The 27852-nt window shown below is 44.2% G+C and overlaps 2 protein-coding genes across 4 annotated transcripts in view; one reads left to right on the top strand and one right to left on the bottom strand.

Moving 5' to 3' along the window:
* The first annotated feature begins 324 nt into the window (after nt 1–324).
* CNN3 (calponin 3) lies at nt 325–26812 on the top strand. The gene is made up of 7 exons (XM_014836354.3): nt 325–735; nt 20454–20575; nt 20786–20852; nt 21649–21786; nt 22147–22263; nt 24016–24162; nt 25705–26812. The coding sequence occupies exons 1-7, from the start codon at nt 679–681 to the stop codon at nt 26044–26046; spliced, it is 990 nt and encodes a 329-aa protein (XP_014691840.1). The 5' UTR covers nt 325–678; the 3' UTR covers nt 26047–26812.
* The window catches only part of SLC44A3 (solute carrier family 44 member 3), an 80732-nt gene continuing 78946 nt past the window's right edge, over nt 26067–27852 (bottom strand). For 2 of the 3 annotated variants that reach the window (XM_070486872.1, XM_070486875.1), the window contains exon 16: nt 26067–27707. The gene's annotated coding sequence lies outside the window, so the exon portion shown is untranslated. The remainder of the gene's footprint in view (nt 27708–27852) is intronic. The other variant, XM_070486873.1, reaches the window with a different exon arrangement.

Raw genomic sequence — 27852 nt, 5'->3', positions numbered from 1 at the left:
CTCTGGCGCGGAGGCTCCAAGGCTGCTCCCGGGGTTGCAGCAGCTGGCGGAGGGGCCCTGCCCTCCAGCCGGGCGCGCGGGGCCTCCAGCCTGGGACGCGGCGGGTCAGCGGCGGGCCAGTCCTGCTGGCTTCGCCCCCCTCCGCCGGCTCCGGGCGCGGGGGCGGATGCCTGGAAGTGGACGTGAACTCCGGGCCGCTGGGAAGCCCCCAGGCGCCGGGCGCGGGGCTGGGCTTCATCCCGCCGCCCGCCCCGGCCCAGCCCCGGGTGGGAGTCGCCTCGCCGCGGGCCGGGGTGGCGCGAGGGCGGGGGCGGGGCCGGGCTCCGCTGGGAAGGAGCGTCCCCCCGGCTGGCCGCCCCGCCCCTCGCCGGCGAGGCGGGAGGAGGCGCCCCTCCATTGGCCGGGCCCGTCGCCCAATCCCCGAAAGCCCGGGGAGGAGGTGGGGGCAGTCGTGCGGGACTCCGCTGCGGACCGGGAGGCTCTGCGGGCCCCAGTCGGACCGAGTCGCCGAGGCACCGCCCGCGCCCCGCCGCTGCGCCCGGGCATCTCCTGCGCTGCCCAGGGGAGCGAGCTCCGAGCATCTCGAGTTGCGGCCTCTCCTCGGGGCGAGGAGCGGGGAAGGCGAGTGCGAGGAACCCCCCGACCCGAGCTCAGCCGCTTCCCGCCGCCCGAACCACCATGACCCACTTCAACAAGGGCCCTTCCTACGGCCTCTCGGCCGAGGTCAAGAACAAGGTACGCCGGGGCCCGGCTGGGGCGGCCCTCCCCGCTGGGCGGGGGGTGGGATGCAAGACGCCGCCCGGGGGGCCCTGGGACTGGGGCGACGCTGGGCTGCGCTTGGCCGCCGCGCCTTGGTTCTGTGGCTTCGCGAAGCTGAGACGTCGGGGCGGCCCGAGAGTTGCCGCGCGTCCGCATCCTGTTCCCGGGCACGAGGCGCCGGCTCCCGGGCGCTCCCCTGGCTTTGTTCCCGCGCCGCGGGCCGGTGCTAGCGGCGGGCGGTGCGTTCTCGGGCTCCTGGAGTCCCGCAGCGCCGGCCTTCGACTACAGGAGCCGGTCCGTTGCTGCAGGACGCGCCCCTCCGGGAAGGGGGCGCTCCTGTCTGGTCATTCGCCCTTAGGTGGGGCCCGTCCGCGCGGCTGGGGACCCAGCTAGCAGCCCCCGCCATCCGCCCCGACCAGGGCTGCTGGCCGACCCTGCACCTTTCCCACCCCATCCCCCCGGCCGAATTCAGCCGCTAGCAAAGTTGGGCGGTTACTTGGCCAAGCTGGGCCCCCCATTGTTCCTTGCCTCTTGCTGGGGAGGGAGCCTGCTGAGCGTCCCACCGCCTTCGGGGACCCTGGAGGCACGGGAGCCGTCCCGGACCCTTCGCAGTTTCCGAATCTCGGTGCCTTGTGGCAAATTGCTGCTGCGTCTGCGGGAAACAGACAAAGCCTGAGCGCGCTGCCCTGGGAGTGCTGTCTGCTGTAGACTTGAGATTTTTTTTTATAAAACTCTGAGAAGCCTGTACTACATTAGACTTTAACGATATCAAGGATATCTTCGTGGGTCGCTTTTGTTGAGGGTTTATTTGCTGAGGGTTGTAGTTTGGAGCGGTTGGGCTGTGGTTACGGCTGCGTTTTGCCACTTTGCTTAGCATAAGAATGCGTTGGTTTTATCTTTGGGACTTTTGGTCTGGGAAAGAGATGAGAGGCGTCCCCCTCCCCAAATCCTCTCCTTCCTTCCTCCCTCCCTGCATTCCAAGCCCATGACATCAGGGGTTTCTGGGGGGAGAGACCAGCCAATCGGCGCGGAACTGCGCACAGAACGCTCATTGTCTCCTTTCTGCTGTTCTGGCCAAAGCGCCACAAAGGAGGGCTGCTGTGGTTTAATTCCCATTAACCTCCCGGGAGGCGAAGCATGTCAGGATTGCCACCGCACCGTCCCACCGCTGGTGGAATACAGTGGCATTGTCCGAGCTGTAACATCCCGGCGTTGGGGGTGCCTGCGGCGTGGAGTGCATTGTATAGAGGCGATGAAGCGCACCGTTGTCAATCCTCAAGGAGAGTTATGGCTCTTCTCACCCCCTGTTAGAGTCTACGCATCATATTATAATTCAGTCGTTAATAAATTCTGAACAGTCTTTGAAGCAGGGAGTGGATTTTAGTCTACGTATCTAAAATTGGAATGTTTAGGTGCTTTACCTTGTCAAGTGTGTTTCCTTTATTAGAAGACAGTTTCCTGAGCTTTTTTTAAAGAACAGAAAAGTGAGTAGTTTGTGTATGATTGTTCCAGTACTTTGCAAGGCTTACAGTCGGATCTTCAGGAATCCTTTCAGAGGAATCGACGCTCCAAACTGTCGGATGTGATACCCCTGCCTGGCTTGTGCACATTAATTTTAATTCGCCCTTGTGAGTCTTAGCTGGCAGAGGTTGAGTCTCCACCTTTTGCATTGTAAATGAGGTTCTGATAACTTTGGCAATCCTTCAAGTGACTTAATTTTCTTGGATGTTAATATCCATGTTAATTTCTTTTTGCTGATTAGTGAAGCAGCTTCTGCCTCTTTCCTAATTATTATTGAGCAGACTGAAGGAAATGCATAGACTGAAGCTAGATCACTATAATTATTATAAATTTTTACAAACAGTAAAACCTCAGTTTTCAGAACCTTTGGAAAGTTAGTTTTAACTTGGGGTTTATGTAACTGTGGGTTTATCCCTTTAAGCACCAAACCCATCTTTTAATAACCCCTTTCATTTATATGAGCCTTTCATACAGTGTCCTTTCATAGGAAGTCTTTTGATCTTAACAGCAGAGCAGCCTGTGAGGTGGGGAGCATTGCTGGGATTATCCATCATCGTTTCCAGATCTGGATGGTGAAGCTCAGAAAGGGTGTGATTTGCCCAAGGTCACAGAAGCAAGTTGGAATATTCTAAGAATTTTAACTGAACTACTTAGGGATGTTCTACTACAAGTCACTATTGTCTGCCTCCCCCGACCCCCTATGTTTTGCCATCCACCTTTCATTTCTTGACATGATTATTCATGTAATGCTGTTTTAATCTGTTCTGCGCTTGGAAATCAAATACTCATGTCTGCTAGGCCTTCGTATGAGCTGTTGCATTTCGACTAAAAGCTCAGCATGCTGGATGAATGGGTCTGTGGCATATGAACTTTGACATTGCTTGGTTTGAACACCTTTTGATTCCTTCCTGCCTTTTTTAAAAAAAATGTATTGCATAACTGATGTGTAGTTTAAATGCAATTTTTTTTTAAACGTCATTTAACAAAGAGGAAAAAGTGTAAACATCCTGGGGAGGCAGTGTGGAATGGACCTTGGATGAAGCAGACGTGGGTTCTGGTCCCTCCTCTGCCACTTCCTGCCTTGCATGATGTTGGGCAAGTTATTTGAGATGTCTGTTCTGGTTTTCTAATCAGTAAAATGGGGGGGAATAATAGTTACCACCGCTAAACAGCGCATCTTTGAGATGTGTCTGGTTTGTAGCAAGTACTCGATGACTAATTTGTAGCTATTAGTTCTTAGTAATAGAAAATTAGTATCAATATTATATTGCTTATACTTGTATATCTCTGCCTCTTTAAGAATGACATTTGTGTTAAGTAAGACTTTGGTCTTTTTATATTCCGGCTGTAAAAGCAGCTCATCATGAATTGAGGAAGTCTTTGATCTTAGATATTTTCAATTAGTAAGATTTCAGGGAAAAGTTTGTAAACACAAGATACTGTTTGAAAAGATGAGAATACATGGCAGAACATACAAACTTAACTCTTTTTAATTGGCAAGAAGATATTTGAAAACAGCTTTAAAAAGTAGAATCCTTCAGCCTGGACTGTGAACTACGTCTCTTTAATCAACAGAAGGATCAATAACTTGCAATCTACAAAGATCATAAGAGAGTGGAAGAGTCCAGGAAAATACAGAAGCTGGTGTATGTAGTTCAGTGCCCGGGGAGAGGGGGTGGTGGAAGCACTCATAAGCAATAAGGTCCTACACGGATTATGCAAGTTGAGCCAGGCCCTTGACTGCATCTTGGGGACCAAAATGAAAAGGAAACACACCTCTATGGCTTACAAGCCATGAGAAAACATGACAGGTCCTCAGGGGAATCACATTGTTTCCTGACACTTGGCTCTGAACAAGATGTTGGAGTCAGGGTAGTTTCTTGTAAAGTGGAGGAGGCTGCAGTGGAGCGTGCCCTCGCCAATCCTAGAGCAAATGCTGCAGGAAGCTTTCTTACAGGTCTCAGGGAGAGGGGAGGAAATCAGTTGTCTGGGGAGAGGGTGGAGCTGAAATGATCTCACCTTGGTATGTTTTTTGGGGGAATCCTAACTGAAACATTAAGAAGAATGGGATTGGAATGCACACTGACAGTTTTCTGCTCCCATGGAATGTCTGATTGGAGCAGAGCAGTTTCTCACAGAATCTTCTTGATTACAAAATGGCAGCCCTCATCCGCTGAAAACCATTTTGGAAGACGTATTACTAAAATTATAAGTCATTGAAGAGTGAGTTAAACAATCATGTTGTAATAGTTAAATAGGACCAAAATGTCCCACAAACGCTGCTAGCCTGCCTGCCCAGTGCCATTTGGACAAGCACTTGCTTCAAAAGTGCCCCTGATCAGTAACCCCAGGGTGACTGTGGACTCCAGCTATAGAAATCCTACCCTAAGGGGCCTGCCTTGTTTTGCTGCTGGAGCACCAGAAGCATGGAAAACTGTAGATGGGTTTAGTTTTTTTTGTTTGTTTTTTTTGGTGAGAAAGATTGGCCCTGAGCTAACATCTGTGCCCATTTTCCTCTATTTTGTATGTGAGATGCCACCACAGCGTGGCTTGATGAGCGGTCTGTAAGTCTGCACCTGGGATCAGAACCTGTGAATCCTGGACCACCAAAGCTGAGCAAGCAAACTTAACCACTATGCCACTGGGCCAGCCCCGGAGATACGTTTTTAATTCAAAACTTTTTCTTTGTTTATTGTCTGTCTCTTTCCACCAACGATAAGGATGCCTGTCTTCTTCACTGATGGATTAAATCAGGATCTCTAGAATATAACTTGACACGTAGTAGATGCTCAGTAAATTTTTGTTGATTTAATCAACTTATCCATCAGGAACAGATTTTACTATCTCTAGAAATTGGAAATTAACCCTGTTAGAGTAGTCTTCGTGAGGGAATTCTCTAGTGTTTTTGTGGAATTGAGTGATGTTTTTGAAGAATGGTGATTTTTATAGCTAGTTTTTCTTCAGCAGTTTATTGGTTAACATTACATTGAAAACTTACCACTAAGATAATCCTTCTTTGTTGCTGAGGTTCTTTCTTAGACTCCCAAATTAGGGAGAGACAGTAGAGGACCCCTCTGCCAGGCTCTGCGGGATGCCTGCGGAGGACCACCTGCATGGTGGCTATTCAGCCAGCCTGCTCTCCTGGTAGGAACATGCTGTTGTGGGTTATCTGCTTTTTTTTTTTTTTTTTTTCCCTGTCTTGGCCAAAACAGATAAAGAGAATACATTTTGGTGAATTGAGAAGCAATACTGTTTTTCGTCTTTAAAATGATCAGATTTATTTACTGTGGAATTTTAATGAGGATCATTATCGCCTTCACTGCCCTGTGGTCCACAGCTCTTTACACTCTTTCCTTTGTGGAAATTGTACGTCTGCCTTTCTCTACTCTTAGACTGCAAAAAGAACCTCAACAGCGAAGACATAGCTACTACTGCCATCAACGAGAGGTATATCCCTTGTCCCCTTTGCCTTTTTCCCTTCCAGGTTGGGATCATGAGGGTTAGTGAGTGTTTTCTTTTCACTTAAAAGTGTATTGGGACCATGATTAATATTATCTGTGACATAAAAAAGCACGGTTGGAAGGTTTTGGTTTTTCCGCCAGTCGTTGCCATTATTTCCAGGGGAGTGTGGAAATGCATTACTTCCCTTCTCAGTACAACTGGTGGTGGGAGGGAGCTTGTGCTTAGAATTCTTTGGTAACTTTCATTTTATTCTAGGCATTAGCCTCCCACAGCATATACCACGGGCTGGTGGTTCCCCTTGCCTCTGAATCTTAGCCATGGGGGGCTCTTAACTGTTACTCATTCTACTTGTGCTCAGGTTTTTGTTCAGGATTTCTTGAGCCTGGGGTAGATTCAGGTTATTTGTGGGGCCTGAAGTTATACAATTTGGGGGGGAGGTCATCACTACAAAAAGTACAAAAATATCCTGCAAATTTTATAAAAACATGTGACCATGGGAATCCTTGTGACCTTGGAGATGTCTGGTAGGCTCCAGGTTCCTGCCAGTGAGAAAGTAGAACCTAGTGGCCAAGAATGCACACCGTGGAGACTGGGTTGGAATCTTGGTTCTGCCCCTTACTCTGTAACTTTGGGCAAGTAACTCGTCTATGTCTCATCGATAAAATAAGGACATGGTAGTACCCGCCTTTATAGGGGTGTCGGGAGAAATAAGTAAGATGGACAGTCCGCTGAAAGTGTTTAGAATAATGCCTGGAACCAAAAATACAGATCCTGTAAATGTTAGCCCTTGTTCCATTTTGCTGGTGTGTGCCCTGCTGGTTAGATGCAGTCCTGTGTTCTGAACTTCTGTCTTCTGGCTGTTGAGATTATTTCCAGGACTTAGACCTTCGTTCCCCCATCTGCTTGTATCTGACATGAGGCTTCTGGCAGATAAGGGACCATGATGACGAGCGGTGCTCTACTTCACTTCTGTGTCAGCGATAGGATCTGGCCCGGAGTCCTTAGCCAAGAATCCTCCCCTTGGCATCCTGCAACGCATTCCCTCCATGAAATCCTGGGGTCTCTGACCCTGTTCTCATCCCGTCCTCATTGCCCTCAGGGCCGTGGACTTCTGTACCGAGCTCGAGGCCTTGCTTTCTGGCGATGGTATGACTTGGCTTTACTTGGTTATATGTGGCTTTTTCTTCCTAAGAGATCGATTCCTACTAAACAGGATACATCTTTCCTTTCTTGGGTTCAGATAGGGCTCATATTCTCCACAGTGGACTGATAAACATATTTACCGTCTAGGGTTAAAATCTTGGTTGTCACTTCAGTTTTAAATTGTCTTCTGAAGCCTCAGCTGAGACCTGTGTGAAGTCCATGAGTAGAGAAGACTAATTCTTAGTTTTTCCCCATGAGGTAGGGAGGGAACTTCAGCATCTTCCTTCCACCCCCAGGACCAGGAAGCCTCAGGGTGTGTGGCTCCCTCTGCAGTGGGGAGGGCAGGCAATCCGGGATGTGAGTGGCGAGAAAAGAGGAGGCCCTTTGGGCTTGGATGGAGTCCTGCGGAAGATGTAACCTAAGCATTTATAGCTAGTTTCCTCTCTTCCCCCACACATTTTCCAGGGGATCCTAGCTGTGGAGTGGCTAGACAGGGCTGGCTATGATTTCATCGTTGGTTCTTCTCTCCCTCTTCCTGAATGTTTGGACATGATCTTTCTTCATTGTCCCAGGCCTCTCGGCCTGCTTACTGCTACCCGAGCCTCCACAAACAGAGAGAGAGCGTGTGCGCTTTATTATTGCAGTTTCCCTCCCTCCCTTTGTTTCACGTGGGGGGAAAAGGAGAGAAAATAATCAATACCATGTGTAGTAAGTCTCTCCTCATTCAAACATGTGATTCTACTTTGAATGCAAAAATAGCAGCAGCAATCCTAGTTCTAATCAAGTATAGAAATTGGTCTTATATTAAACATGAGATTGTGAGCTTGTCGGGGTCTGCGGCCCTTCCAGCCGAGCTGGAACTCCAGGGCTGCTCTTCAGAGGCCACACATGGCCAGTTTCCTTCCCCTGAATGGGCCCATTCTCTGAAGACTGGAGAGCATTCGTTTCTGTTTTCTCCTTACCTTTCTTCAGAGACCTGGGTGTTGTATGAAAAACCTCTCACCCCCACCTCACCTCAGCCACACACACGCAGGCGTGGGCTTTCGTTTCTAATTTTCTTCCTCTCTGGGCTGCTTTTTAAATTTTCTTCTTTTTCTCCTTTCAGTGACAGATCTGCTGTTGACACCCTTTCCTGCAGTCCGTGTGCATGCATGTGGTAGAAGGCTGCCTTTCACAGGGGCCGGTGGAAGAGTTAAACACTGAAGTGTTTTTAGTCTGAGACGTCTCTGCCAAATGTCTCATTATGAACTTTTGAACCGTGCTGGCAACGCCCTTTGAGACGACAGCCTCCCGTGGGCTGCTTGGAATCCGTGCTCTCCAGCTCCGCAGCATGTTCGCGGGGCCTCGGCCTGATACCGCGAGGGTGGGGGCTGCTTTGGGATGCACTCTCGCTTCTCCAGGAGTTGGAAGGACTTTCTGTGAAGCCAGAGGCTCTAAGCTGCCACCTTGCTCTCTGTTGTTAATCGTCTTCCAGCAGGCAGCGCGCACTCTGTGTGTAGTGTAGTGTAGAGAGTTCCCGTCTCTTGGTTGGTTAGGAGGGTGAGGGGAGAACATCCAGGGGAGGAAAAGACTTAGACTTTGGAGCCCGTCCTGGGTCCGAATCCCTGCTGAGCCCACGACCTTTGGACAAGTCCTCTCTGCCTGAAGACAGTGCATCTACCTTGGGTGCCATCTTCCTTGCCTGTGAGAACCTTGTCTCTTTTTTATCCTCAGAACGAAATTAAACATTTGTTGTGAAGAATGCAAATAGTACGAAAATATACAAGTAAAAAAGTGAAAGTATTTTGTATTTCTTATCCCCACCCAGCCACTTGTACAGCTTTGAATAGCGTATGACTGTTTTAGAAACTGAATTATAATCTACTGTATGGCTTTCCATTATTTATTCATGGCTTCCCTGCTGGTGGATATTTCCTTTAAAAGTACTTGTGTAGAAAAGTGCGTAACTTTTGACCTAACATTTAAACCTCTTACAGGTAGTACCAAATTGCTCTCTAAAAAATTCAGTTGATACTTCCGACCAGTGGTATGAAAGAGAAGGTGGATCTCCTCTTGGTGTTAGAGAAACAAAACTATTTCAAAGCAGCCTGGTCGAAATTCATGTCGCTTGCTGTAGTTCTTTATTGTCAAGTCATGAATCATTGACATTCATGATCCCTACTCCATCTGTCACCCCCACCGGACTCAGGTGAGAGCTGGCAGCAGGATGAGGCTTGGGAATGAGGTGAGGGCATCTCTCTTACAAATTATTTGATAATAGTTTTTCAAATAGAAAGCTTAGGCAGCATCCAAATTATTTTTTATCAAAATGGCTATCAAATAGTGTCATGTAATTGGTCTTAGGATATATTGAAAGGAGGAAATCTTTCTGGTGTCTGGACAGGAGTGGCTGGCAAAGCAGAAATAGAAGGATGAGGATTGACATTTATTGAGTTCTTAGGATTTTCATGAATTAAGTCATCGATTCTTCTTAACCACTGTCTCATGTAATTGCCATTAAGGATCGCTGATTTACAGGTGAGGAAACTGAGGTGTGTTGGAGATGGGAGTCTAACCCGAATGTTCAGACTCCAGAGCCCATGCTCCTAACCATTTTAACCTGAAGTCACAACTTGAGGAGAATTGGCATCTTTCAAGGCAAAGGGGAGAAGGCAGCCCAGAGAGGGAAGCTGTGGGATGGTGTCCGTTAACAAGAAGCTGGGGGAAGAGATTGGAGGGGCCTCCAGGAGTGCCGCAGAGGCCAGGAGGACTAGAAACAGGCCACAGGATTTGGCTACTGAGAGGTCACTGTGACCTTTTGAGAGATTCTCTTCAGTAGAGCAAATTTCCGGGGGGTTAGGAAGAAGTACTAAGTGAGGAAATGGAGAGGTTTGTCATGAAATAAGAGAGTAACAGGACAGTGTTTGAGGCTGGCAGTTGGTTCGGTCACAGATGCACTTGTCTCAGACAAGATAGTGAACAGTCTGTGCCCATTGATGGGCCAAACAAAGGGGAAGAGCTCAGTATACATGGTGGGTGAGAGCAAAGCAGCAGAGGGAGGAAGGTTCGCTGTGAAAGGCTGGGAATGATGAAGGAAGCGGACTGAGAAAACATAGAACCGAGGTGGATAAGAGTCTCCTTTTCCGTTTCGGTTGTTTTGTTGCTCTTTGCGTGGAGCTGCTGATGTCTGATGGCATCGGAGGCAGGAATAGGAGGAGATGGTCCAGGCTGGCTCCTGCATGTGGGATACACTGGATTCAGCTGCCTCTCCCTGAGTCCTACTGAGGCCCCTTTGCAGCCTGGGTTCTGCTCTCTCCTCATTCCCTTGGCCCTTGATCTGGAAGCGATGCGAAGTTGGGTTTATGTTGTTCTTTGTGCCTGGGTGTCTCAAGGCTTCACAGCGTAATCGCTGAGGGCCCTTTGTGTAGGGTGCAGCGCTCCCATGGGGATGCAGTGCTTCCAGGGGAACTTCCGTTCTTCCTCCTTTTCTGTGCTCTCAGACTGCATTACAGTCAGGAAGCGTGTGGAGGTAGCTTTACTGTCAAGATGTGGGCGCCCTGTGACGACCTCACAAAGGCACTGCCGAAGGGAACCATTTCAGACTGCCTTTTTTTTTTTTTTTGGAACTCTATCAGTCTTGTAACTGATTATTTCTTAGTTGTCTTGGTGGATAAGAAGCTTGGATACTAGTTTGCATCTGTCCTATCTTTGGTGGCATTTGTGTAGCACGTGATGACATGCAGGTGTTTGAATCTTACTTCTGATTTCATCTTTTTTCATATTCCCCGTTAAAGCAAACTGAACCAAAAACCTTTTTATTTAGGGTCTCAAAAAGTTGAGTGTCCAGCTATCAAAAAGGATGAAATCTTGCCATTTGCGACAATATGGATGGACCTTGAGGGTATTATGCTAAGTGAAATAAATCAGAGAGAGAAAATTAAATACCGGATGATCTCAACAACAACAAACACATGGAGACAGAGATTGGATTGGTGGTTACCAGAGGGGATGGGGGGAGGGAGGAGGGTCAAAGGAGTGATTAGGCACACGTGTGTGGCGATGGATTGTAATTAGTCTTTGGGTAGTGAACATGATATAATCTACACAGCAATCAAAATGTAATGATGTCCTCCTGAAATTTATATAATGTTATAAACCACTGTTACTGCAATAAAAAAAAAGTTGAGTGTCATATATCTTGTATGCTATTTCATGAGGTAAATTATAATTTTTTTAAAAAAGAGGAAATGGGAAATTCCATCCTGCTTTTTAATGGAAATTTCATATCCTCTAATGAGAGAAAAAGACTATGGTATCTTGCACACTTAATATATCTGTAAGACTCTGAAATCTCACTAGCCAGCGTCTACCTACCTTTCAAAGGAGGTCTTTCAACTCTGTTCTTCACTGGTTGTGCAAAGCCATCTCTCTTAACTGGACAGACTCCACTGTGGTAAGCAGAAATGGCATTCAGATCTGAGAGCTGGATCTGGATCCCTGAGGGGAGCTTCCAGGTATACTGAAGGCTGACTGAAAGGCTGGGATCTGTTTCTCCTTGGGCTCCTTTCTGCCCGTCCCATCAGTAGCTCAGAGCAAGGCGGTGGTGTGTGTTTGACTCAGTTTCGGGGTAGGCAGCTGGGAGCCCTTGGGTGAATGTGGTCAGTGATCTCAGAGTGGAGAGGGTTTCCCACACCGGCAGAGATAAGTTCTTTGTAGATACAGTTTACACTTGGGGCCGTGGAGGTGGATTTTGTGCCTCCTAAGGCCATAACGGACTTGGAGACTTCCTATGAAGCGAACTTGCTAAATAGTTGATGAGCAGTGAGTACACAGTCCAAAGCTACAGAAAAGTTACTGCCACAATGTTACTTGTAATTATGGAAAGAGAAAAGACAACTTTTTAGTGCTATCCACATGCCTGACTCAAAGGTTATTTAGGGGGCGTCTAGAGGCCTGCTGAGGAGAAAAGTGAAATCAGGTAAAATGTGGAGATGGCTGTCTGTCGAGGTGTGGAAGGTGCCCTGTGACCTCATGAGAGGGTCTTCTCGGGCTCCAGGACTGGAAAAGGGAACCACATTCAGACTGACTTTTGACTGTGATTGAAAATCTGGATAGCAGCAAAAAATCTGAATGCCTGCAAATACTGTGATGAGTGAGGTGGACCCTTAAATCTTGTAGAGGTGAGAAAGAAAACAAATCACGGAAGAGCATCTCTCTTTTCATCTATTTTCCTGTGGGGCTTCTGTTAAGGTCCCCTTTCAGCAAGCTCTCTACAGTGACATAAAATTCATGACAGGTTGTCTTCCTTCCAAAGTGAGAGGATGTTCTCAAGCAGGCTTTCTCGTGGGTCCCCTTCACCTGCGCGTCATTGGCACCCTGTGCTCTCTTTCCCTTCCTGCCTGTCTCCAGTCCATCTCTCTAGAATTTCTGCACATTTATGCTGGGTCTGACCTCTGTGTGGCATTCAGAATAAACCAACTCCCTCTTCTGTGACTTCATCTAAATATTTAGATGGTACTAGCCTGTATCTCCTGCCCGCAAGGTCCCTTCTAGGTCATATATAGCCACTCTTGGTGGTTAACCTGTCTCTCATAATAGGCTGTGTAGGATTTTTCTTGTCTCTTCCCCATCCAGTTTGCCTCTTCTAGAAACTGATGTCGGTTTCTCAGCGTCCCCTTTTAGAGCGCAGCACACTCAGAATTGGTCTCAGTAATACCACAGATATGGTTTAACCTACCAGGGTCCAGTGGGATTATTAACTTACTCCATTGTTTGACTACAAAGGACTAACTCATTCTATTTTGATCAGCGTAATCACCTGGTGAGGTAGACAGGCACCTCCCTGTCCAGGAGGATTCTAATTCTTGCTTTGGCAAGTTGATTTTCCCTCTGTCCAAAGTAGGGGCAGTGATACTGCCTAAGGTTTTATAGTTCATGTACTCTTCTCACACCTGTCGATTTAACTAGTCCTTTCCTTGGTTACCTCATGAGTCTGTTGTGATCAAACGAATAAGGCAAGCAGTAGTATTTTATAAAGAATTGTAGATCTGTGCAGACCAAGGTAGCATTAGCTATTTTAGGCTCACTAAGTAAGCATTACTAGTTAATTCTAGAACTTTGGGGCAGGATTTTACATATATCTTGAATAATTTGTTATTAAGCTAAGATCTTTCTGAATCTGAGTTTTGTTTCTTTTTAGCTAGTCTCAATTTAATTTTCTAAAGTTTACTAAGTGTTCTCAATAGTTTCCAAATTGTTGATTACCAAAACAGAAGCGAAGAGATGTAAATCTCAGCCTCGAGGTTCACGTCCCTGGGAGCTCCTCCTGCCTTGACATCGGTCAGCACAGCACAGCGGGCACGGTTGTTGCTTCTGACCAGGCCCGACTTCTAGGGTTACCAAACTGGACTTAAGGAGTGCCATAGACATAAGAGACTTTTATCAGAAAGTAAAACAAATATGTCCCTAGTGATGCATCTAAGATTACTAGATGTGTAGATCAAAGAGATGTGATGCCCCTAAAAACCAGCAGCATTCAAATGCAGATGCCTCTCTGTAACAAGATAGATCTTGAAATCTGCGGCCTTTCCCTAGCCCAGTAATACTACCAGTGGATGAAAAATCATTTATTGAGTACCCACTGTGCGCCAGACATGGGACCTAAGGGTACAAAGATGAATAAAGGTGTTCTTGGATATGCCTTGCATACCTATGCTGGCTCATGGTGATGACTGTCTGCTCCCCGCCTCCGCCCCACCAGTGCCCGCACACCCTCTCAGGAGTCCACTGTAGCATGACAGCCAGGCTCTTCAGCCTGTGGTGGAGGCCCTTGCCTTTTGGGTGGGGGTGGGGAAGGACTGGGCCCATCTCTGGGTTCCTGTTATTGCTGTTTGCCGAGCTTTCTCACACGCCGCGTGAGCTATTCAGTACGTGCGTCTTTGTTAATCGATACTTCTGAGCCTAGATCCTTCTGGGATCCAGACTCTGTGCTCGCTCCCTCCTTCTTTAGATTTGAACTTTCAAAATCTGCTTTTAACTATGTGTGTTCTAAACTTTGTAGTCTGAAGTCTGCATTTTCTAGATCGAGAAGACAAAATTGGCGTTCTGTCTGTTCTGCATTTTTCCTAGCATTTATTTGCTTTAGGCATTGGATCACCTCCTCTTAAGTTAACGTAAAAGCTTTACTTTCTTTCAGTTTCACAGTATTCGTACACTGAATCATAATGTGTTTGTATTTTTTTGCCCATACATATTTGGAGGGAAAAAATTGTGCTGGTGCCATATGCTGAAACCTGGATGTGAAGATCTGGCTGTACCTCACAGAGAAGGATCCAACTTTAAAATGCCCTTAGGCATCACTCCTGTTTACCCCAGGCAAATGTGACTTTCTATAGCTTTGGAATATGTAATCATTCCCCATCAAATCTTTAGCAAATTCACACCGTAGAATGAGTCTAGATTCTATAATGACCTGGAGGAAGGCATGCCACGTGCAATCTACCTTGACATCATTGCCCCAAATGTAAAGTGATTTTCTCTCAAATTCCCATCCCTGCCCCCATTAGATACAAACCTGCTTTTAAAAAAAGTTACTTCATCCTTTTCATCAGCAATAATCTGAAAAAGAATGAGAATTTGGGATGCAAGGCCATTCTAAGTAGAGAGGAGTGAAGAGAGAGGGGTAGGAAGGAGGATCTGGATGAGTGGTGATGGGAATGGACATCAATGGTGATGGGCAGTATCCGAGATAGGCTTGTCTGCAGTCGAACTTTCTTTTTGAATGGTAGATAGTAAAGTGAATAGGTTGCTGTGGGATTTGGTTAATAGAAAGCTTTGTACCTCTGTACTCAAGCTGATATCAAGGGAGAGTGTTAATTCTGCCATGTGTCAGGCATTGAGATGGCCTCCCCTTTACCAATGGAATAGGCTTCGTCTTCACAATGGCTCTGGAAGGAAGGAGACTATGAGTGAGAAATCGGGTCACCAGGATTAAGTTACTTGCTTAGGTCACACTGGAATTGGGAACACACTTTTTGGAAGTTTTTGGTGTTTGACTTGAAGACATGTGCTCTTTAGGCTGTTCTATTCCCAGTGTGAATACCTGAAACATTTGCAAAGGTGTTTACATGTTTGTAGGATCCATAGGGTGGGAGGTTAAGGTAGGTGAAAAAGTGTTAAAGCCTGTTCATTGTCTTGCGTGAGGTATCAAGAATGGCAGTGATGGAGAAGGGAAGAGGCACCCTGTTGCAGATGGAGATCTGTTTTGGTTCCTGTTTTGAGACTGTGGTGGACTCTGTATTTGTGTTCTGCCTTATTTTAAATACCCTACTTCATTTTTGTTTCGCAGGTGTCTTAACACACCTTATTTAGCAGGCATTTGTCTCTTTCCACTAGAATGTAAGCTTTTAGGGCAGAGACTTTGCCTTTGAAGCGGGCCTGGTACGCAGTAGCCATTGGAAGGAGGACAGAAGGAAGGAGTAACAGAGAAAGAAGTTGAAGGAAGAATCCACCACACACAAGGAACCCTGGAGAGAGAAGGAAGCTACACTGAATACGATTTTACTTGGAGAGTTTGAGGTGTTGCTGGATTGTCCTGGTGGCTCGAAACAGGGAGCCCAGTGAGAGTTCAGGCCTTATGGAAATTTGGGGGACACTGCTGTAACCACGAGAGACAGGAACCTGGAACTGTCTGCTTTGTGATAATACAAGCGCTGTGATAGTACATCGTGAGAAGGAATACTTGAGAAAGACACATCTTCATTCTCTAGTAGATTCTAGAATGTCCCTATGTGTAAGTGGGGGCTGTTACACAGTTCTTGGACATAAATATTATCACTCTGCCTCATACCGGGTGCACCACCATCTTTTTACTAAGTTAGACTTTGTCTAAATGTGTCCTGCTTACACTGAGAAGCACCATAAAATGACGCAGGACTCGCACTTTCGAGTTGGTTGTTGAGATGTTTTTGAAGCTCGGTTTCCCTTCTCAGTGTATCTCCTGTTAGGGATTCTGAGAGGGAGACTTCTCAGACCTCCAGGCAGGAAGGGCGTGGCCCCTTCTTAGCACCAGCAGGCTTTTTATCTGATTGAGAGTCTCCCTTCTCTGTTAGCAAGTTTAGGCCCTCAGGGCTGGTGTTTGTGAGGGCATCTCATTCTTCTGCCATTTTGTCCAGTGATTCTGTGTAATACGGTGGTGCCCGTGGTCTGGAAGAGGAATTGGCAGATAGGAGCTTACGTGTGGGGAGGGAGTAGGATTTGGGGGAGAGGGGTGAAGAGAGACACTTGCTTTTTCTGTCTCAGTGTTTCTCAACCTTGTTTTCATCATCTGTTTCCCAAAGACCCTTTTTAGATGTTTGTCCTAACTGCCTCCTCACTCCCACCAATTTTTTTTTTAATTTGGTGAGGAAGATTGTGCCTGAACTAATATCTGTGCCAGTCTTCCTCTATTTTATATGTGGGACACTGCCTCAGCATGGCTTGAGCAGTGCGTAGGTCCATGCCAGGGAACCTTGGAACCCCAGGCCAGTGAAGTGGTGTGCAGGAACTTAACCACTATGCCACCAGGCCAGACCCCCACCAAATTTTATGCAAAGGAATAGTTTGTTAGGGAGGTCAAAATTATTTTAGTAACTAAGGTTGTTTTCACCTCTTTGGGGGGCCGTCTCACCCCCACTGAGAATGAAGGCTGTACAAACTTCTGTACCATTTGGGTTTTTTTGTGACAATTGAGTAATTTTGTGTTATTGTAGAAATCAAAAGGATAGGTCACGCAGCTTGAAAGATCTGAGCTGCCTCTGAACCTGAGTGTGACCCCGGACGGGTGCTCTTAGCTGTGCTGAGCAGAGAGCAAGGGAAGAGCAGAGGGCTGCAGCCGCCCGGGGCCGGAGCCCGCGCACAGGCGCAGGAAGGAAAAGAGGCACACTGGCAGGTGCCCGCAGCCGGGGGCGCAGTGGCTGATCGCAGGATTAAATGCCCCAAAGGCTTTCTTTCAGTCTCTATTTTCGGTGCCTTTTGATTGTATTTGGCCAGGGAAGTGTTGTTGAGCGGCAGTGAGGACCTCGGCAGGTGTTCTTCCCAGAGAGTGCACACGAGTGGGTCGCACGTGTGCCTTGACCAAAGCAGGGCTGGGAGGCTGCTGGAGAGAATGCCGGGTGTTGGGGAAAGGGGACAGGGCGGGTGAAGAAGGGGCAGCTGTGGACTCGGGAGGACCAGGTGGAAAGAGTGGAAGTCTCTTGGGAAGGCCCGATAAATCTTGAAGATGATTTTCTAATAATGTTTATATGTGTTGATAAATGATGTTTATAAACAACTTGGAAGAGTGATTTTAAACAAATTACAGTGAAATTTCCATGAGGTATTAATGAGATAAGATTAAGTAATTTTTAAATTTTCTTGTTGCAAGGAAGAAATATGTCAGCATTTTCTGCCTGGTGTTTAGAAATTAAAGCATTTTTAAATGAAAATGCTGAATAAATTTTATTGGCTAAAGCTTACTTTTTATTTTTAATTGCTCTCAATTTTAAAATGTGTGTATATCAAACAGTTCAAAAATAACCTCTGTAGTTAAAGAATCTAATGATACTTGCTTGGGTTGTGTTCTCATATACTTTTAAGGGAAACACTTAAGATTTCTGTGTCCTGTGGAACAGTGCTGCAGGCCAGGAGCTAAAAGACAATTTGCAATAGGTTTTTTTCCTAGATGATTTCATAAGAATTTGGGTTTTTTCATTTCAAACTTAAAAAAAAAACCAAGTACACATTCCTACAGAAAGCTCACTTTAAAAAAAATATATTAACAGTACTTGGGTAGAAAAATCCTTGCTGCTCCTTCACTTAAAGGAAAACCGCGAGTGAAACCCAGCAGTCCCATGATGTGGATGCATACCTAGTTTTCATTTTTAGTTTACCATTTGGGGTCTTGAGCTTTGCATGTGTGTGCTTGCCAATTTTTTCTGTGTGTGTGTATTACATTAAGTCTCAGACAGAGTCAGCCATCCAGAGCTCCCCCTATCTCCATCTAGTCAGGGGGAGTCAGAGTTTGAACCCGGGTCCGTCTGACTCCAGTCCTTGATTTTTCTCTCTTGACTCGCTTGATGAGAACAGTCAACAGAGGAGATGGAAATTTCTTTCTGGCGTTCCTACTGGGATATTTCAAGTTAGATCTGTAATCCCTTTGTGGTTTGGGGCATGGCACTGAATCTGTCAGACACATTTTGAACAAAGGAAACATAAATATGCTTTTATGTTTTTTTGGTTGAAGAATAATTGGTCTCATTTGGTTAAGAATTACCATCACCCTACAAAAACCCAAAAGCTCTCCACCATAACTTCCATCTCTACATTTGAGAAAATGAAGAGAAAGAATTTCTTTCCAATTTTTGCTGATTGACCAAATGGTTTAGGCAACTTGGAATGGGAAGAGACCTGGTGCTCTCATTGAATTCATCCTTCCTGTTGTACAGACAGGAAATGGGTCCGAAGTTAGATGAATTGACTTATGGCCCATAGTAAGATGGGTGGAGCCAGAGCAGGACCCCTCCTACCCTAACGCATCAGGTTTGTTTTTAGATTTATTGAAATGTATCTCCCCGTTGAGAGTGCTTCGCTGTGGGCAAAAATTCAACTCCCTCTGAGGGGTTGCTTCCCGTAGCTAGTGCCTGAGGAGTCCTAGTTTCTCCTTTTCTTCTTTGCCTGTTCCTTTCCATCCATACCTCGACCCCCAAATTTATATACAGAGTTTCTTTTTCTAGCCAACTGGAACAAGACTCCTGTGTGAAAATATAGCCAAGTCTTAATTTTTTTGCACCAATTTATATTTGTCTTCTAAGAGTACCATACGTAAATAGACATGTTTGATGAGATAGATTATCCGAGAATATTTGTCTGAGGTGTAATGGCTCCTTCCTGCTGACCAGACGCTGGTGTGTCCCTGTGGTAAACCCTTCCAGCATCGCAACCTCCTCCTCCCCTGTTCCCACATCCAGGTGCCCATGTAACCCAGACCGGCAGGAAATCAGAATAGATATGTGGTTTTTAGGGGACAGGAGTTAACAGGGGGCAGGAAATTACCACACGTTAGGAAATAGCTTTACATTGTGCCTAAACCGTCTTTTATAAACTAACCTCCAAGCCAAAATTTGATCCAGGAAACATTGCACAGTGTTAGTTATCTTAATATGAAGATATCAACTCATTGAATTTTCATTTGTAATCCTGGTAAAGTAAATCTACAGCTTAAATAAATCATCCGTTATTCTGTCAAAGGTGTAGAGCCATTTCTCCAACTCCGGAGGAGAATGCAAATGATCGAGGACTGCCGTCTCCCTAAATGACACAGTAATTAGTGAAGTCATCTGCCTCCAGGGCTGAAGCAGAAGCCTCACCCTTTGGTGGTCGGGGAGGGGAGAGGGCTCCTCTGTGACTGCTGGAGACTAGAACTCAGAGGACCTTTCAAAGACTGAAATGTCATGCCATTTCATTTCTTTCAGTAATTAAACCTAATCATGTTTTACAGAAGCAAACCATTTCCATTTTCACCAATGCCGGAACTGACTCCCAAGCTCGTCGCGATCTCCATCCTCTGGGCACTGTCTACATGTTGCTGGCATTTTCACCTGTGCTAACGAGAAAAATGACACATAATCTTTCCTTCTTCCCAGCCATGTTCTTCTAATAACTCTGATTGACCAGCCTCTTTAAGGACCCAAGGACAAGGAATAGCTTTAAGAACTTGAGCATGTGATCTTTAACAGTATTTTGTTTACCTTTTATTATTTTTTTTAAAAATTGAGGTTTATCATCTTATCCTGAAGAGATCTTTCAAAACCTGTGTTTAGTAGGTAGTTTTAGCATATACAATAGTATAGCATCAGTGTTGGTAATGTTGCCTTTATCGTAGAATTCTGTAAGTAAAGAGATACATTATCTTTTAGTTTTATTAAATGTTTGGGTGTTAGGTACAGTGCTAGGTACTGAGGGTTGAAAAATGAATTAAATACTTTTCCTTCCTGTGAGGAGTCTCCTATGGTATAGACTACGTAAACAATTTCAGTATTGTACTGTAAGTGCAGTAATTAGTACTGAGGGAAGAGTGTGTGTGTAGGATGTAGTGTGTATTTGGCTGAATAGAAGGCATAGAAACATCATAACTTTCCAGACAACAAGACTATTAGACTGATATGTCCTGGCCAGTTGCCATACTGTGTAAAATAGTTGCATGTGTCAGAATCCTACCACTCTTTTTTAAGTTTAATATGGCTGGTGCCATATTGTTCTCCGCTGTTAACCCTTGTCACTTCCTATGTGTCATGAATGGGAGTCTGTCTTATCTTGATCCATATTTTCTCCTCAGTCCCAGCCTCTCTCCATGTGCTGTTCAAGATTTTGTATGCTGCACCTTCACCAGAAGTTTTTTATTAGTTACTGAAGCTGTAATAATTGGTTGTGTCAGCCAGTGAACTCCAGTGTATATAATTTACTGCACATTGCAGCTTTGGTCTCAATGGATAATTAAAGCAGAGCAAGTCATACGTCAGCAGTTTCGCTGCTTTAGTGAAACTTCTTCTAAAGTTAGATAACTTGTATTTCAGATTGCTTCCAAGTATGATCACCAGGCAGAAGAAGATCTTCGCAATTGGATAGAAGAGGTGACAGGCATGAGCATTGGCACCAACTTTCAGCTGGGCTTAAAAGATGGCATAATCCTCTGCGAGTGAGTTTTGGCCCTGATGTGGCCATTTTGTTCTTCCAGTCCTTTCCACAGGCCTCTGTCTTGCCCTCCTTCCTAGTCCAGGGTGTCAAACCTTGATATTCTGCAAATGTTTTTAATGCTTTCCTTTGCTGATGTTAAAGGAACCAACTTTACATTCCAGTCCTTGTTTTTGTGTGACCAATAAATAAGGTGTCACACTTTTCTTTTCAGACTCATTAACAAGCTACAGCCAGGCTCAGTGAAGAAGGTCAACGAGTCCTCCTTAAACTGGCCTCAGGTAACAGGCAAACCAGCAACCTCTGGTTCTAGTTGGTTACACTTTATGCAGCGAAAACTTGATTACAGGTTTAAAATAGACATTTTAGCAGAAATGTGTGCACATGACTATATTTTGTTTTTCACAATGTTATTTTTAATGTTTCCATAATTAGAATGAGTTCTGTGATTAGTAGATGGTTAGCTTAGAAGTTTTCTAATAGTCTGTCTACTCTCAGGGGATTTGACATAGCTTACACAGAGAAATACAAATTAGACCATAAGGATAAACCGGGGAAAAAGCAAGGAATTTAACATAATAACTAATGGTTGACTGTGGAACACTGTATTAAGCATAGTCTTATTCATGAATGCGTATGGTTAAGTAACATTGGATATTTACTCTTGACTATATGTTTTGAGATATAAGAGCATTTAGTAACCACAAATTTATTTTTAAAATTAAACCATAATAAATTATTTATTAATGTGAGTAATTGTGTACCTTAGACAAAGAAAATTCCAGCCCTGGATAGCTTTGACACAGATTTCTTGAAAACATGTAGGGAAGAACTTGCCTTTAAAGAATTGAAAAAACTTGACTGCTTAAAAATATTAAAAAGAACATTATGTGACCTACTATGAAACACTCTTTCTTTTTCCAAAGAGAACTGTGCTTCATATGTATCTGGTCAGGAATCCTTGCCAAGTCACTTTCTACCTGATGTCCTGTAACTAGTCAGGGAGACGTAGAATTCTCAGATAATATGAATGTCAATATTTAGCTCCAAAAGTTATGTGGCTGTTTTTCTTTATAGTTGGAGAATATTGGCAACTTTATTAAAGCTATTCAGGCTTATGGTATGAAGCCACATGACATATTTGAAGCAAATGATCTTTTTGAGAATGGAAACATGACCCAGGTTCAGACTACGCTGGTGGCTCTAGCAGGTCTGGTACGTAAATGTCTTTAATGTCTGGTTAAAAAATCTCCACTCTGTTGGTGCTGAGTTGTGTTTGTTTTCCTCTCGGAGTTCAGACTAGGCAGGGAGGAGCCGGTCTCTTCCATAATTATTAGGTTTGTGGAAAGGCTGCTGCCATCAACTGCCTTGTATTGGAAGCTTAAATAGAATATTCACACTTCCGAGGTACACTGTGACCTTAAGTATATTTTTCACCCCTCATTTGGGTCTTACCAAGTGAAACCCTTCATCTATTGACAGCATCATTTCTTTGTTATTCCTTCTGTAAAACTCTGTTGGCAAAAATCTCCATTTAAGTGTTCCTTTTCACTGAGTGTACATATTTCTGTCTAGGCTAAAACAAAAGGATTCCATACAACCATTGACGTTGGAGTTAAGTATGCAGAAAAACAAACAAGACGTTTTGATGAAGGAAAATTAAAGGCTGGCCAGAGTGTAATTGGTTTGCAGGTAACTAACGTGGTATTGCTTAATCAGTTACTTATTCACTGTCATTAATTCTCACCATACAAAGTGTCTCTCCTAAGTGAGGACTAGGCAGATAGACCATAATGTAGGTTTGGGGATGGAGATGTGGTTTATACAGTTGATGTCCATTTAAAGCCCATGAGACGATGTTGGTTTTAGAAGAAACCTCAGACATGCCATCTGACTTGACAGTTGTTTCTCCAGGAAATGCTTTTTTCCCCTAATTACATTGTCTTATTTTTTAAGAAAACACTATAAATTCCTAAATGTTAATGACCAAATGAAGCAATTTTACAAAACCTCAGTGTTAGAGTCATTTATTTACATTAGTAAATCATGATACAGCAGCCAGGCACTGTTAGAATCTGTCAGTCCAGGGGAATACTTAGTTCAGGTATTTTTTTCCCTTCATATCATTCCCCTGGAGAGTGTCACAGAAACACCACTGCTAAATGCCCAGTGTGCTGTGGGCTTCACTGTCCCACAGCTACGTGGTAACAGTGCCCCTGTCACAACCGGGTCTGCGTGAGTGGATTTATTTATTTCAGCTTTACTGAGGTATAATTGACATATACATGTATTTTTATACAGTACAAAATTGTGTCAATGGCAAGAAGCTGGAAACCTGAATTCCTGAACAGTAATCGGTCGTTTATATTATGGTAACTCCATAAAAGGAACTAATCATGTAAAATTGATAGACGAGTTCAAAGATTAAGGAAAACAAATCAGGTTATAGAATACTATGGTCAGCGTGATGCCAATTTTTATTTTAAAATTGCACATGCATGTTTTTGTATGTATATGTATATTTATATGCATGTGTCTCTATAGATATATACACAGACACGTAAGGTAAAAAAGCTAGAAGGATATACGCGTGTTTACAGTGAATGTCTGAAAGGATTATAATGATTTCCCCCCTTTTTGCTTATATCTGTTTTTTCTGTCTTCTCCATTGAACAGGTTTTACTTTTAGTAATAAAGTTTTCCTTTAATAAATCTTGTTTTTAAGGAAAAAAGACCAACAGTAGAAATGTGTCCCCAACCAGTAGAGCAGGGTGTACTGGTTGGTCCTGAAGCCATATTATTCTCAGTGGGGAAGAGAAGTTATTGTTTGTCTGAACTTGGTTGAGTTCAGATTCTTCATTCTGCCTCTCCGACTCTGTCCTGTGACATGAGAGTTGGAGGAATAAAACATGTTTCTTTTCCCATGAAAATGGTGATTTTGATGAAATTTGAAGAGGCCCTTGCTAAGCTGCCAGAGAAGACACCTGCACTTGCTCTCACATTTTATACAGAACATGTGTGGAGTAGAAAAGCATGTTGTCTAGCTAGAGATTGCTCTGTCCCTTTAAATGGCTGAAGCAGGTACCCCTTAATTTGCTTATCTGTGCTACAGAGAGTAGCAGAGGAAATTAATTATTCATAATTTTGCCACTGCAATAACTTTTTGTGTGTCTATTCATCTCTTCCTGTGTGCATGTTTCTATATGGTTGATTATGTTGTGAGGTTTTGGGAATTTTTTGGAAATTTTTCTTTTTAGAGTGAGCAGCTTGAAAGTCCTTTGTAGAAGCAGAGAGATTTTGTGCCTAGTTGACTGCAGCCTCAGCGCAGGAAGGGACTAGTCAGTTGTGCCCCTCCCATCTTTTTAGTAGAAGAGAAGTTTTGTTTGCTTCATGTATGTTGTTGACTTCTGATAATTAGCACTAATTTTATTTTTAACTTAAAAGATGGGAACCAACAAATGCGCCAGCCAAGCAGGTATGACAGCCTATGGGACTAGGAGGCATCTTTATGATCCCAAAATGCAAACTGACAAACCTTTTGACCAGACCACGATTAGTCTGCAGATGGGCACCAACAAAGGAGCCAGCCAGGTAAGCAATACCTTTTTCTACTTGTAGCAAAGAGTATGAAAAGGGCTATTTAAATTAGCACTTACCTTAGTCTTATTAATTCAAGTAGGTATTTTTTGTATGGTATGTTTAGAGTATATTCCTTCAGGAAAGTAGCTTTTGGTGAGAAAGCAAAAGAATCAAAGGACCTTTTCTGTAGCAATACAAGCATGATGTGGCTCATAGCTTTTGTTGGCAGTTAGAACAGCTGGCCTTTCTACCTAACCAGAAGAAAAAAGATACGTTTATTACAGTGTTCTTGCTCCAAATCCAAGTAAATTGCTCATTCTAATGCTTCTGACTTTTATTTTTAAAGGTGCCTGTAGTTAACTTGATGGTAAAATTATCTGGTGTTCCGCTAAGAACTGTTTAGCTAGCATTCCTGTTAAATGTGTGACTGAGTAGATGGAAATTGAGCACGGTGAGAACGCCGGCATTCTAATACCACACAGATGGAAGTATCTCCCGTTGAAAATAGATCACCAGCACCTCAGGAGCTTCCTAGAACCATTTGAGAGTAGACAGGTCTCACATCCAACAAGAATGGGGATAAGGTTTGAAAAAGCTTTTTCTTCATGACCCAAGATGAGATTTGCTGTCGTTTGCCCTTTATGGAACACATCTTGCCACAGGGGGCATTGTCTTTCTCATTGCTGCCGCTCAAGTTTGCTTTTTTTTTTTTTACTGATTAAATCTGGGAGTGTGTGCTCGGCACAAATGGAGAAATGAGGCTTGAGTCACTGTACTCTGAACAGGAGGGGCGCGGTTGCTCTGAAATGGCTGGCTCTTCAGTGTCTTAGAGCCTTTTGAAAGACTCGAGCCCTTAAGGACTGCTCAGCAGAATTTTTTTAAAGATTTTACTTTTCCTTTTTCTCCCCAAAGCCCCCGGTACATAGTTGTGTATTTTTAGTTGTGGGTCCTTCTCGTTGCGGCATGTGGGATGCCGCCTCAGCATGGCCTGGTGAGCGGTGCCATATCTGCGCCCAGGATCCGAACCAGCAAAACCCTGGGCCACCGAAGTGGAGCGCTTGAACTTAACCACTGGGCCACGGGGCCGGCCCCGCAGCAGAATTTTTGTTGAATGTATTCTAAGCTTTTGAAATTGGTAACCTGGATAGTGTACATAGTCATAGTAGGCATTGAAATGGAACTTTCAGGTGTGCCAGCATTCTGCTTTGTTTGTTCATTCTTTATGTCTAATCCTCTCCTAAATCCAAAGCAGGTGGCATTGTCTCCATTTTGCATATGAGAAACCTAAAACTGAAAGCAAGTTAACTTGTTTGAGGCCATATAGCAGTTTCATAGCAGAGCTATAAGGAGGGGCTGACCTAGCTTGAAAGCCAATGAATATTGCTTCATAAGAGAGATTCGGCATTGCGGTATTTTGGTAGGCTAGCTTTACCTAACCCAATTAAAGTTATTATATTAGTGTTCACATTCAATGTGAACTTCATAATTCATCGAATAGGCAGAAGAATGGATTTTAGTTGCTGTTTTAACGTTTCTACTCTGTTTTCATACTAGGCGGGGATGTTAGCACCGGGTACCAGGAGAGACATCTACGATCAGAAGCTAACATTACAGCCAGTGGACAACTCGACAATTTCTCTACAGATGGGTACCAACAAAGTCGCTTCCCAGAAAGGAATGAGTGTGTATGGGCTGGGGCGGCAAGTATATGATCCCAAATACTGTGCTGCTCCAACAGAACCTGTCATTCACAATGGAAGCCAAGGAACAGGAACAAATGGGTCGGAAATCAGTGATAGTGATTATCAGGCAGAATACCCAGATGAATATCATGGCGAGTACCAAGATGACTACCCCAGAGATTACCAATATGGCGACCAAGGCATTGATTATTAGATTCACACAGAGCAGCTCAGTATTTAGCCATTGTTTTTATTCAGTGAGAACCAAGCTAGCCTTGAGTAATTTTTATCTTGTCTTCCTAAAACACTATTATGCTTATTGTACCTAAAAGAAATATTGCCTTACATACATTCCTTTTTCCTTTTCTGCCTCTTCCCTAAATAGTTGCCTTTTAGTGCTGTAACAGTTAAATCCTACAGCATAACCGATAACTTTCATATGAAGTAAAAAGGAATACTGTGAAAGGGGAGTACTCTTGTACAGTCAATTCTTTTATGAAAGATCTATGCATTTTTACAATCTTCTACTTAAACTGGTATTTTCAAACAATAGGAACCTATTTTTTTTTGTTACAGTTTAGTATCTCGTTTCTACATGGAAGACTAAACTCATGCTTATAGCTAAATGTGGTCTTTGCCAATTAAATTTAAGATGCAGCATTTTAGAAATTTACATATCAATGTTTCTACAGTATTGTTTGCTAATTTTTAAATAAAGTCATGATCAGTGTGCATTTGTGATTATATGTGTACTCATTCTCTTACCCAAGCTGACAGATCTTTTCTGAGTGGTGTTTCTGAAGGAGCATGTACAGTCGGCCTGCAGACATTTAGGTCTGGGGGTGCCTCTGCTCTTCCTGTTTGTGCCAATGTATCAATGTAGAGTTGCTCTGTTTTCTTCAACTGTATTTATTGCTGCATTTCTCAGCATAAACTTATCCCATTGTATTTTTTATAAATAAATATTTTTTTTGAACATTTATATGAGCCACAGGCTGATTATTTTCTGGCTAACTTCCAGCTAGGTAGAGTCAGATTTTTTTTTAAGTACTCTTTCCCAGGTACTGCTCTAAGGTATTTTAACATTACTGAACTCACGTAACTGCACTCTGTGCTTGAGACTGAGGCTTAGGAAAACGAAGGGACCTGCCCGTTGCACGTCGTAAATGACAGCAGGGTTCAAATCAGTATTTTATCCTTGCTTATTCCATTGTGACTGAGCTGCCCCAGAGTCATCCTAAACCTGACGTGGAATAATCCTAAAGTCTTCAGGAACCTTGGTGGGACAGGTTGGAGTGATTTTCTATTCATCTTCTAGGGTGAATAAATACTACTGAGAAACATACTGGATCAGGAGGAGACTATGCTGTTTGACAGTAAACTAGGATTTATAGTATGAAGTGTTAGCAAAACCTAACCTTCAGTCATAACATAGAGAAGGTCAAACGACAAAAAATTCCAATCACTGAAAGAAAATTGGTGACACACTTTCTGACATTTTCTCAGCCAAGTGATTTCCGCTGATAGTATTGGCTCTGTGAGGCTTTGGTGGAATGTGGCTGCTTGGTTTTTGCTAAGGCTGATAATGAGGACAGACGTGGGGTTTGATGCACCCACAAGAGCGCAGGCTACTTGCTCCTCATGCCACAATGACTACATTTAATGCTCCCCAGAAACTGCTCTGTAAATCCCTTTCCTCAAGGAGACTGTCAGGAGCTCCACTGATTCAATGGTGCTGTTTAAGGAAAAGGTCGCAATTTGCATTTGCTGAAGTCCATCTGAGCAGACATGCTGTTTCTTGCCATCTGTGGAGAGGGGCTCAGGGAAGCCTTCTCTTTCACTGCTTGTCCTGCCAAATAAGCCAGATTGGCACTCCTGTTAGGAGAGGGGGTAATTCTGTTTACTCGCTCATCCAATTGAAATGAGCCTGCCAATCAATGCTACATGTTCCCCTTTGTTTAAAGCTTTAAAAACAAAAAGTGCCCAGCACAGCCCCTACCCACCATCGAATCTGAATCTC

This window comes from Equus asinus, chromosome 16 (assembly GCF_041296235.1).
Source record: "Equus asinus isolate D_3611 breed Donkey chromosome 16, EquAss-T2T_v2, whole genome shotgun sequence".
Lineage (NCBI taxonomy): Eukaryota > Metazoa > Chordata > Mammalia > Perissodactyla > Equidae > Equus > Equus asinus.
This window is presented reverse-complemented; position numbering and strand designations above follow the sequence as displayed.

Bases quoted from the DNA above. Each gene is read 5' to 3' on its own strand.
- CNN3 (XM_014836354.3), top strand. From the start codon at position 679: ATGACCCACTTCAACAAGGGCCCTTCCTACGGCCTCTCGGCCGAGGTC. The intron at 20,576-20,785 runs GTGAGTTTTGGC...TTTTCTTTTCAG, and splicing joins GATGGCATAATCCTCTGCGA to ACTCATTAACAAGCTACAGC. The intron at 21,787-22,146 runs GTACGTAAATGT...ATTTCTGTCTAG, and splicing joins TGGTGGCTCTAGCAGGTCTG to GCTAAAACAAAAGGATTCCA.